Genomic DNA, 12,273 nt, shown 5'->3' on the forward strand with positions numbered 1-12,273 from the left:
TATTATTTCAAATATTAAATTACTGCATCCGTGGTCCAGTGACTGTGCATGGGTGTGTCCAGGATAGGTTATCGCATTCAGTAATCGAATTCCAATAATTTGACCCAAGGAAAGTACAGCCGGATAATCAATAGGACGTTTGTCCAACTGTTTCAGTGTTAAGAATGGTGGGTATTCATCATAAAACTGTAGATCTATTCTGCATAAAACAGTCACTATCTTGCCTAAAGGTGTTGGAAACAAACCATGATTAGTACAAACTTTGACCTGCTCTTACACACACCTGTTCACATTCTGGGTTGGGACCATGTAAATATTGTACCTCTGTCTAAATAGTTAGAATGAGCCCTAAGTCCCCCCCCCCACACACACACACATCATGCCACACTTATGCTCCAGAGCACCCATGTACAAATATGACACGTGTTTCAGAAATTGTTTTTTATTTTGCATTGACTGTAACCAGGTAAGTTGGTAAGAGATTCCTGGAGGGGCTGGAATCAGTGCACCCCCAAAATGGGATCCCAGAGCAGACTGAATGCACTAAAAGAACTGCTCTGAGGCCAGAGTGGGTTCTGGGCTGGTCCTTCCACAGCGTGTTTTTGGACCGGTCCTTCATGCTGGTGCGCTCTTCTGCTCTCCGGGGACGTCTCCTCACAGCGTTACACTCTGATCACACCTCTGAACCCTTGCTGTAGAGGGTGTTACACATGCACTGGGCCCTACACATTTTTGACTAAAAACAGGTGTATTCATTAGGTATTGTGGTGAAAGTGGGGGCTCCTAACACATTTGAGAATTTTTTTATCCAAGTGCTGCTTTAGTTGTCTCTTGGGGACATCACAACTTTAAGCTCCTGACTGCAGTAAATGGATAACAATGTCCCGGTAGATGAGGTTTCTGGGTTTTTCCTCATTTCTACTCCTCAGTCACCCAAAAGTAATCAGTGCCTATGACACACATAACAATCACACATTTTGTGCCTTCTCTTTCTTGCCCTTTCCATCCGTGATACAAACGTATATGAAATGTCATTCTGGTGCACTTTCACATAACGCTCTTCCTGTCCTTTACACAGTGACATTTCTTCCTAAACACTTTCCTTTAAAAGACTAACTCAAATTACGCCTGAAGAAACATCTCATTGTAACACATACACCCATTGAAATACTTTATAACACACAGTCATAAAAGCAACAACCTGCTTTTACTTCAGTTTATGGACAAACTCCTACTCTTCCATTAACAAGGCCTTTCACACAGGCACACGCACATGGCATATTAGGTGACAGAGAAGCAGAGATTTCGAGGGTGTACTTTAGGCCGATTTTGTTTTTGTGTTGCCATCTTTCTGTATTTTGGGAAGTTGGGAAATGTGTGAAATGTTTACGGCAAACACTTGGATGGCACAGAGGCCCATATTTAAAAATAAGAGATCTCCGAAGGTCCACCCACAAAATCAGTGCCCCTTGTTGAACCTCACACACACATTCTCTCTCATTCGCCCCCTCCCTCCTCTTGCACGCGGGGTCTCTACTTCTGCTCGGCTTGATTGTAAATCTTTTTCTGTGGACTGCGCGCCGCCCGCAGGTACTCAATGATGTCTCGCTTCACCACGGACACGTTGGTTCGGGGGTGCCAGCGTCTGACGGGCTTCCCATCCGGGTCAACCAGAAACTTCTCGAAGTTCCACTTGATGTCATTGACCTTGAGGTTATCCCAGAAGAGACGATTGGTGGGATTCCCGAAGCTGTAGCCAACAGGCGGGCAGGCGTTCTGCAAGGAAGGAAAACGCAGGAATGTTTATGAATATATTCATTGTGACCCGACCAGTGTTCCTTCTGGTTCAACCATTACAGTGTTGCATTTGCTGATGGCTTTGCTGGGTCAAAGTGGGCCCAGGAACGCTGGTGCTCCATGTTGTACACTGCATATTTTAGTAAGTACAACCTTGTTTTTAAACCTAGCAAAAGGAAGCAGTGTTTTGTGAGGAGATTCCTGTATTTGTGAACATGGATGCTAGCTTCCTTTCAATGCCTTTCTGCGCCTCCTTGGAGGAAAAGATTCAGCTACATGCATTTTACATTCGTTCTGCTGCTGAGGCTAATTGCTGTCTCATAATCTCTCTGCATTGATGTGTTTTAGCAGGAAATGTATATATGCCTGACCAAAATGTACATTATGTAAGCATGCTTCTCCACCTGGCCTTTTTCTAGCGTCAGCCGGGGTTAATTTAAATGACAATAGTCTTGGACCCTGCTTCAGCTTCCCCGTAGGACCTCTGTGAAGGCCGGACTAACAAGACTACATTGGCTTCCGGTGAAAGAGAGGATCAGCTTCAAATCCCTCTGTGTCGCTCATCAATCTTTCTGGGAAACTGGGCCACTGATCAGTCGCCCTTTAATCACTCCTTACCTTCCCAGTAGACAGCTCCGGTCTACCAATGCCTTATTAGCTGTTGTGCCAAAGGTTAAAAGGTCCAGATCAGGAGGTCGCTCCTTCTCTTTGAACGCGGCCAAGTTGTGGAACAGTCTACCTTTTCATCTCAGGTCTAACTCGGACCTTACCTCTTTTAGGAAGAACCTAAAAACTTTTCTGTTCAACAAATAATCTGTCATTCTGTATTCAGCCCTATTGAGAACACTGGTTAGCTTTCAGCGCTAGGATGCCTCCGGGCAGCTATTCTGCGCTTTACAAAACTCATTTTCATTTCATTCATTCATTTCATTTTTGCTTGGCTACCTGCTATTTTGTATTACACGCTCGTTGGGCTTGGACCTCCTTATGTGTTGTGTTCGATTTTTAACATCATTATTCTCCTTTTAAAATACACCTTTCCTTGCATTGGTTCTGTTTTAAACCTACTGGCTGTTCATTATATATATTTTTTTAATTCCTGTCTGAAAATAAAATTCCTTCAGTTTTAGCACTTTATCTCTTTATTGTTTCTCATTCCAATCCCGTGCACTTTTTCTTTCTGATCCATTCACCCTATTATTGTTCCATTCTTTAAGCTTTCATGGTTCCACTTTCTATTGCCTCATCCTTTCATTATTTCCCTTTTGAACAGTGTATCCTGATATTGTTTCTCTTTTGATCGTGTTCTTTTTCTTTTTGCCTCTCTAATATTGCATTTTTTCATAGATTCTCTTTCTTTTTTAGTCTTTTGCTGTGTCCCGTTGCCGTTTCTTTTTCAGTCTTCATCGTTATGTTCCCTTGTAACACCCTTTCACTCTACCCTGTCTGATAATATATATAAATTCATTACCTTGTTTAATCCATTATGCATTCAGACTTTTCCTTCCTAGTCCAGTAACATGGTTTGTATGCATCTTCAGCTTTGACTGTTTTTCTTTAATTCACCTTTTGTTTCTCTAGAAAATCCTTACTTCACTGTTTGGCTTGTATACTATTAATCCTTAATGTGTCATTAGTTGTCTTTACCAGCTTTCTTATTTGTGTTTTAATCCTGTCATTGTTTACTTCTAAATGACATTCAATAAAGTACTAAGTGGTGTACCACAGCTATCGTCCATGCCGTGTCCATGCCGCGTCCACTGGTACTGCTTCTAGAGCAGTACCGGGTAACTTCCAGATGTACGCCAATGGTACTCATATTCACTTCCACCCAGAAAACAGCCCAGCAAACTTGTCCGACATGTCCTCTTCTACAAAGCATGCATTTTTCTGGATTAAAACAGTTTTCATGTGCCTGGACTGAGCCATATTAGCAGCCTTCATTTTCAAAACACAAGAATCTGCCTTAGCAGCATTCACTGCCATTCGAGTGGGCCTTCAGTGTGGGAGCAGATCAGAAGTCTGGATTCTAAACTTTCCTCTTTCAATCAAGTAAATGAAGTGGTAATTATTCTGCAGCTCTTTTTTTTTAAGATTCCTTCCACTATACCAAAGTGGCAACAGGTTTGAGTTGAGAGAGGGGAAGAGAGAGAGCGCCATTGTAAAGGCTTGCTTAGGCTACAGTAATCATGGTTTACGCTGAGCTTCCAAACCAGGGGGCATATTATCAAGGGCCGGCGATGAATATCGCAAAGCGTGCTTAGCGCTTACACATTTATCGCCGGCTATCTCTGGTATTTATCGCCCGGTTAGCTCGTTATCAACAACGCGCATCACTGAGGCGATAAAAATTCCAGAGATAGTGGGGATATCGCCGTTTTCCATGGTGGAAAATGGCGATATTCTAGATGATAGGGCCTGTGGTCTTAGCCACACAATCCATCCCCCATGTTAGGTATGCCTTAGTCAGGAATTTAACAGACATTAAATTCCTGCATTAAGGCATACTAACACAATTTTATATATCACTAACCCTCCTTGATAATATCGCAAAGCTGCCTTCACGATATTATCCCATGTTTTCACAGCCATGCCTCCTTTGCATCTCATTATCGATGCGAGGTGTGTGAAAAATGGGTGATAAGTCAAGGAATCACGCACTAGCGTGTCCTTGATGATAATGTGATAATATTATCGCCGCTTTTCACCTGAAAACGGGCTCTAAAGCGGCGATAATATTATCGTCGCCCCTTGATGATATGCCCCCTAGACAGAAGTCCAGGATCAGAATGTGTCAGAGCCTGTGGCAATGTGACCATATAAAACCAACCTTGAAACGCCTCACTGTCTGCTAGATGGGGCAAGAATAAAGTTAGAAGTTCTATGCTGTATGCATCAGTCTTACTGGGCAGAGGTAACCAATATATCTGTTGAGAATGGCCTCCATCTATCTCTCTGGCCAACAGAAACGACCTGTATACAACAATAGCAAACCTTATCTCTCAATGAACCATTAAGTGCAAGAAGTCTGCAAAGAGCACCCTGCAGCTAGTGAAGGGGTGTCATTAATCGATCCAAGAGAGCCAGCTGTGTTTAGCATCTTTCCTCTGCTCCTTTGTCCCATTTCCTACTATTGCTAAAGCACAGCTCCTAGTCTACCTGAGTGACACCAGTTATTGGGATGGGCAAAGAGCTTGCAAGCCTCAGTGGCAGAGCTAAAGCCCTCTTTTAGCATCACCACCCTTAGAAAAGGACCATGCTGAGGTGTCTCTCTGTCAGTCTCTTGGAGCAGGGAAGGTGTCTTGGAGTTCCATTGTTGCATTCACTTGTAAATAAGAGATTCTGATATGTTGCATAAAGATGTGTTATTTAAGGAACTATAAATGCAGCAACGCAGAGTTCTGTTGGCTGTCTATGGCTGCCCAGATTTCGATGAGGTCTACCAAAGTTCTGTCATAAAGAAATCTGCAAAGGAATGATGTGCAAAGTTTAATATGAATGGAGTTTCCATTTGAAGTAAAGAGAGCTACAGCCTACAACGAATACCAACACATTTTTGGCCTCTCTTATGTATTGTATGTGCTTGGCAATTGAAAGGGTGTTATCAACTGGGTACACAAGTGAGCGTACTATACAGGCAGATTTTCTGGACTCCAGGTACCAAAGACTGTGGAACCCCCAGCATGAAACCTTAGCACACAAACACATTCTTGAAAACGAAAGTGTTCAAGCATGCATTCAATGAAACTCCTCAGTGACTGCTGAGCGTTGGTCTGAGTAGCTCCAGCGTTTAACTCTCTCTCTGTATTCCATTGAGCACTCCGGTGTAACCTAGACAAGCACGCGCTGCTGTACAAAACTCTCAGGGACTTATTTACAAGCCCCTTGCGACACCAGTGCATCACGTTGAGTGACGCACCAGTGGCTCAACCTGCTGCGTCATATTTACAAGCACACATAAAGCCACCCTTCGTGGATTTACGTGTGCTTGGAAAAATCGCCAATTTTCACGTAACACTTTGCGTGCTAGGGGAATGATAGAGGTGTTGCTGTGGGTGTTCCTACGCAATACCCAAGTCTACTGATGCATTTCCAGATTTATGAGCAATCATAAACCTGGAAATGCGTCCGAATGCAATGCCACCTTAGGGGTGGTATAGCGAGGTGCACTGAGGAGAAATGTTTCCATTTCCGCTCCGGTTTTTCCTCTTTCAATGCATGCTGCGTTCTACAGCATGCATTAGAAGAGGAAATAACCTGAATTGATTATTTTTGTGCAGGAAGGTGCCCCTTCCTACACAAAAACAATGTCCTCTCGACGCAGGCATCCTTGCACCATGGTGCAAGGATGTCTGCACCGGCGCATGGCAACAGTTTGTGCATCAGCGCAGGGAAAAGCACAGAGATGTGACATATTGTTGGAAGTATGTTGCATCCCTGTGCTTTGAAACTAACGCAGCGTGGCGCAGCAAAATGACTTGCTGCACCATGTTGCATTAGTGTCTCGTAACTAGGGCCCTAAATATATAAATAAACTTCCTCCATAACTTCCATGTTATTTTGCTTTTTTTGGTGTGATGGTGGGCGTCAGTAAAAAGAAACCTGTTCTGCCCCCCATTTTTCCTGGTTTTTTTTTTTTTGCAGAGTTTTATATAGCGCGAACTAGACCCGAACCGAATCGGGTATCAGAGAGCTTTACATGGCACCAGTTACGTTACATGAGACACACATTCATTTTTAGGCACGGGGAGATTAAGTGATTTGCCCAGAATCACAGGAGGTTTTGGCGTCGTTACAGAGACTCAAACCCAGATCCCCAGGTCACGCCTTAAATTGTGTGACCTTGGGCAACAGTGGGTGGAGTTAGGAATAGAGAGGAGTATGGTCCCTGGGAGGCCTTATAGTTGCCACACAAGTGGGAGCCGCAGTTGCCTCCTCCAGGCTGGCTTTTGCGCTAGTGGCTCCTGGTTCGATATTCACTTTTGGCACGCCCCATGACCGCCGCCTCGGATTCTCTCACTATCACCGCAAAAATGCCCCTCATCTATCCAATCATAAGATACTGCTAAACACAGCGGGGCAGATTTATGATAACTGGCGAATCCCCAGGGATGCGCCAGTTATTTTGCGCCGCTGCTCCGCCACCCATGGTGCGCGCATTTATAATGCGGCGCACCATGGGGCAAAAACGGCACAGATGCGTGACGCATCTGTGCCGTAAAGGTGGCGCATTGCTGGAGTTGCGACGCAGCTCCAGCAAGGCTCGGGGTGCCCCATCTTTACAATGCTGCGTCAAGACCTACGCCTGCTTCAAGCAGCCACCGGGTTTTGACGCAGCATTGGCCTGAAAGTGACTGAGTGCAATCTTATAGATTTCACTCAGCCACTTTTGCGAGGCGCACCTGCCCCGGAACGCCCACCCTGCGCCGGAACGCCCACAAGTGGCGCTGGGCTTTACAACGTGACGCATCTGCCTAGGTGCGTCACGTTGTAAATGGGTCGTAGGGATGCGCCGCGTTTACGCCGCAGTTGCGTGACGCAAACGTGGCGCATTCCCAACATAAATCTGCCCCTTGGTCCCTTCCTAAGGTCAGTGCCCAGTGCGGCTGCACCGGTCACACTTCCCTAAAGCCGGCCCTGTCCAGGGCTGGTGGGTACACAGGCCCCTGTGTGTACTTAACTCACCTTCAGGAAGGTGAACAACTTCTGCTCCTTCATCCCGTTGACATCTCCCTTCTCAAAAAGCTGAAAATTGGGGACGAACCCTCCTCCGGGCCGCACGTACCTGCAAAGGGAAGCAGAGGAACAATGCCAGACTGCGAGCAGACACCAGAAGAGGCCTTGAACCCACAAACACTTTCACACGCATGCAAAACAAAATCACACACAATGATATGCGGACGAACAAATGAAGGAACGTCCAGGTCTGACACAAACATATTAATTCATTGCAAACACACCAAGACGCACGGACACGCGCATAAACACGCACAGAGCATGAATGGCGCACACACGCGAGCTGTAATTCATTCATAAACACAAAGAACCACAGGCAGTTCTGAGCTTGGGTTAGGAAACAGGGCCGCGTGGAACAACAGTCAATCTCCGTCCGTTTGAGCTAAATATGTGTTTCTCCCGCCGCTGCAGGCCTGCACCAGCCTCTCCCCTGATAATCACCCGGCGAGGGTGCTGCAGGGGAGGGAGGACCCGGGCACGACTGGGGTGGAGCTGAAAGGAAGGTGCCAGGAAGTACCGCGGCGTCCTGGGTGGCTCTGGCACCGAGCACGCTACACAAGCCGTCATTACGTGACTGCTATCTTTTTCTCCTCTCCTCCCTGCTCAGCTTCCTATGATTTGAAAACCCACCCCGTACTTCCTGTTCACCCTCAAAAGACCAAGGAGGCAGACAGGACCCCCAAATAATCAAGCTCAGGCAATGCCAAATGCTCTAACCTTATCAGGGATGTCATGTTTTTTTTAAATTTATCTAATCTATGCAACTATTAGAACAATGGCGAAAACATAAAAATAGCAGCCGAGTAACAAGGCCCAAAACTTCTGGTTTGCTTTGATTTTTAAGTTGCTTTTTCCCCTCAGTTCACAATAGTAGAGACAGGGAGGCGAAATAAAGATATTTCTCTTTGGTACGCCTCACCTGAGAAGGCGTTTCTTTTTGGTGCATTCCCATGTGTACCAGTTTTGGTAAATTCGGGAATGAGTCAAAAACCTCTGGATTGCGTGGGAAGAACCACGCAAGGCCAATGGAGCGCCGTCCCACGCCATAGTAACCCAGCGCACCATTTGCACTGTGTTGTCTTACTCTAGATTTATGAAGCAACTCAAAGCCGCACAAAGTGGCCTTGTGTGGCTTCATAAGTCACATGTAAGGTTTGTGTTCCTGTTGCACCATGTTGTGTGATGCAAGAGTGACACAAACTGGTTCATAAATAGACCCCACAGATCCTGTAGATCTCTCAGAAAGGACCGACCCATTCCAATTGTGTCACCCTCGCTTCCCTCCTTTTCCCCTCACACTTTACTTAGTACAGTTTGTTCCATTGCATGGCGACTCTGCAGCCCGATATATTAGTGAGAACGCTAAATATAGCAAACTATTATTATATCCAGGAACTCTGGGTACAACGTTCATCGTAATGTCCTTCTGCTTCCCAGTGTGCTGAGCTGATCAACAAGTCTGATACCACCTCTAAAGCTGCCCTGCACCTGGGACTCCTAGTCCAGTTCCTGTGGCACTTCATGTGAGCGCTTGGAGAAAATGTGCCAAGTCTCACACGATGACTTCCGTGCTACCACGAACATTCTAATAATCGGAGCACTGAGTGCAGCACATGGAAAGGGTTATTGAGTGGTGTGAAGGGGAGGGTGAGGTCTAACATGGTTAGGGCGTCTGTGCACAGCTGGCTATTGCAGCCAATGGTGAACGCTGACGCATTGCAGGTTCAACCTCAGACCAGCGAGGATCTGGAAACGATCTGCTGGTTCTTTGTCTTCTCTCTACATTTCTCTTTCTTTGGCTTCTTTTTTACCTTCGTACTCACTCTATTGATCCTCCCTAACCATACTCTTTGATCTCGACATAAACCCTAATCGTCCTCTGCGGTCTATTCTTCACGTTCGCTGTCTGCGCCTCGTCCTTCATGTACCTCTTACCTTGCTTGACCCTTTTGTTATGGGATCAGCTTCTTTTCTCTTGAGGAACCGCTCCTAACCTGTTGACATCAAAGGCGCACCTAATGTCCCTGTGTCACCAGACCTGGCTTTGGCTGTTACAAAATACTGTACGTCACCGGTAATGATGCAGTTTCGATAAAGGTGCTATATTAAGTCAAATAAATAAATAATGCCATGATCATGGGACGAGGGAGTTTCCACGAGTGGACGTCAGTCAATGTTTTCATTGTACCTTGAACTGAAATCACGGTGAACTACAAACATTTTATTTTGGGAGCAACCAATGAGGAGGGGTCTTTGAGAAGCCAATGGTGGCCCTGATCATGGAGTGGGCCACAAGCCTGATAGAAGAGTAGGCCCGGAGTCTGCAGTATCAACATGTGGCAAGTGCTTCATCTACAAGTTCGGATGATTCCATATTTTGCGGTATGATCTTTTACATGAAGCTCACTCACTGTTCAGCTTACTACGGTGGCATTGTGGTGGCAACATTTTGGAGGCACCAATGCTTCAAGACAGTGTCAACACAGACTTTGAAGTGATATTTGGCTTTGACAATATGAGAGGAGAAATAGAAGCATTTGACTCAAAAGTATTTTTTTTTCGTAAATAATTACATTTCCTTTATTTGATATTTTATGTTGAGCCTATGATAGGGGCCTTCTGCATTTTACCTCACGTCTCTAGCTGTTGCTTCAATGTTCTAACCTCTGTATGCCATGCAGCAGCCGGATGTCTTTGTAGGAAGTATTACTGAGGAGGAGAGCATGGGTTCATCTAAAGGGGGTGAAATAATTCACAAACTCTTTAAAAAGAGAAAAAGATAAGAACAAGAAGTGACTAAATGGGGGTAGAAACTATCAATGAAGGCAAACTTCGAGGTGCGTCTGGAAATCACTGTAGCTTTATCCCTGGTAAAAAAATGTCTGACTGGCCAATTTTGGATTCAACTTGAAAGGGAACGGGTTATACAACAAGAAAGGCATGTTAGGAGTAGAACCCACCACTGGTTCCAAAATGCGAGGAGTGATTATGGATAGGAATGCACAAGGCATTCAATTTACTACCATAAACCTGCATCAACAGTTCTATTTCTTGAGACTAGTGGGCGAACAGGTCAAAAATACAATCAGACCAGGCAAATACCTAACAAAAGTGTAAAAAGTGCATAGACCAACAAAATTCAAAACACATCCCTCAAGGTCAGAAGACTCTAATCATGTTTTGAAAAACAAGTTGAAATGTCTTCATGGAACCCTCTTGGGGCAGACAAAAGCCCTATATTTGGAATCTTGAAAGGATCCCATAGCCCTTTAACAAGCATTATATGTTTACAGGTTAGAGAATATAGGGCTGGGAGCCAAAGCTTAATTTATACTCATTATGTCTAATGTTAGCGCCAGAGTTCTCTCGGATTATTTTCTTCTGTGTGCCCCAACAGCAGTGCTTTAAATGGGCCGGTACTCACCGGTACTGAGTACCGGCACTTCCGAATATTTGTGCTGTCAGTACCAGCACTTTTTCTGTAGACCAGGAGGGTACCGGTACCATGACGGCAGGCTCAGGTTATGCATCTCCTGCACCTCAGGGCAAGGCCATCGCCTCCAGGGCTTCCGAGCAGCATGCATGTAAATGATGCGTGAAGTAGCCGCCCTTTTGCAAAGTTGCTGCTGAAGATTAGCAGCGCCCATTTCATTGTTCCCAAACTGCAGGGGTTTGAGTGGGCACTTGTCACACTGTGATTAACAGGGCAGGGTCTCTAGACAGACCCTGCACTGTCAATCTGGTGTGCAGCTATGAAAGTGCTTTAGCGCCCCTACCCCCACCCGGTCTGCGTTCAATGCCATGGTTCCTTGCTTGGGAGGTAGTCTCTCGCAGCTCACTTCTTTGGATGCCCTCTCAGCTCCTTACGTGCTTTAAAAGCAGATCAATGAAAACTCCAGGATTTGCATACATATTGAATCGGATTACTACGGATCTAAAAGTACCTAAAAGTAGCTTTCCTTTTAGAAAGATAAACATTATATTTATATTAGGGTAATAGTGCGACCAACTAATTACAATGATTATTTACAAAGTTAAAACCCCGTAAATTGTATTTCTTTGGCATAAACAATGGTGAAACGAAAATTAATTTATGTACCATATTTATTTAATCTCTTTCCGTATTCCTGTCCTGATCATTGGAGAGGCTGCAAAGGAAAGAACCTGCTGCCCTAAGGAAACTTGCATGCCGCATTCGTTTACTTTCACAGGCGTAGGTTTCTGGACCATGAATAATTGTAAATCAAAAGAGAAAGAGTTCATTTGGGAACCAGCTTTATTAGTATTCTGCCCAACAGAGTCCCGGCGCTCAGTGGCGTCACTAGGGGGGTGCAGACTGCACGGGTGACACCATGAGTTACAGCATTGGGTGACACCAACCCTAGTGACGCTGCTGCCCACCCCTCCAGCAAATACCTCAAAACAAGGAAATGTTAACATATCACTGTTTGGCTGTCATTTTGTGTAATGAGGTAATCTGTTTTGTTGACAAACACATTTCTCATGTGTTTTGATATATGCTGCAACTTGTACAGAAATCATTATGTATGATCATATCTTCCAGTAGCCCCGCCCTAACCCCGCCCACTTGCCACGTCTCTAGCTCATTTTAATGAGTACCTGCACTTTTTTCTCTCCATTTAAAGCACTGCCCAACAGTATGTGTACAGTGACCTCTTCTGGGCTGTGTGTGCAGTGTAGAGCACTGAGGAACCACTATGCCAGTAAGGATGGTGAATG

The 12,273-nt window shown here is 45.1% G+C and overlaps 1 protein-coding gene across 1 annotated transcript in view; it reads right to left on the reverse strand.

The window, feature by feature from the left end:
- Window positions 1–426: 426 nt before the first annotated feature.
- The window catches only part of GPX3 (glutathione peroxidase 3), a 46,892-nt gene continuing 35,045 nt past the window's right edge, over window positions 427–12,273 (reverse strand). The window contains exons 4-5 of the mRNA XM_086931289.1: window positions 7,483–7,582; window positions 427–1,776 (exon numbers count right to left, since the gene is read on the reverse strand). Coding sequence (XP_086787415.1) covers window positions 1,534–1,776; window positions 7,483–7,582 — 343 coding nt within the window. The 3' untranslated portion in view covers window positions 427–1,533. The remainder of the gene's footprint in view (window positions 1,777–7,482; window positions 7,583–12,273) is intronic.

Source organism: Lissotriton vulgaris, chromosome 7 (assembly GCF_964263255.1).
Source record: "Lissotriton vulgaris chromosome 7, aLisVul1.2, whole genome shotgun sequence".
Classification (NCBI taxonomy): Eukaryota; Metazoa; Chordata; class Amphibia; order Caudata; family Salamandridae; genus Lissotriton; species Lissotriton vulgaris.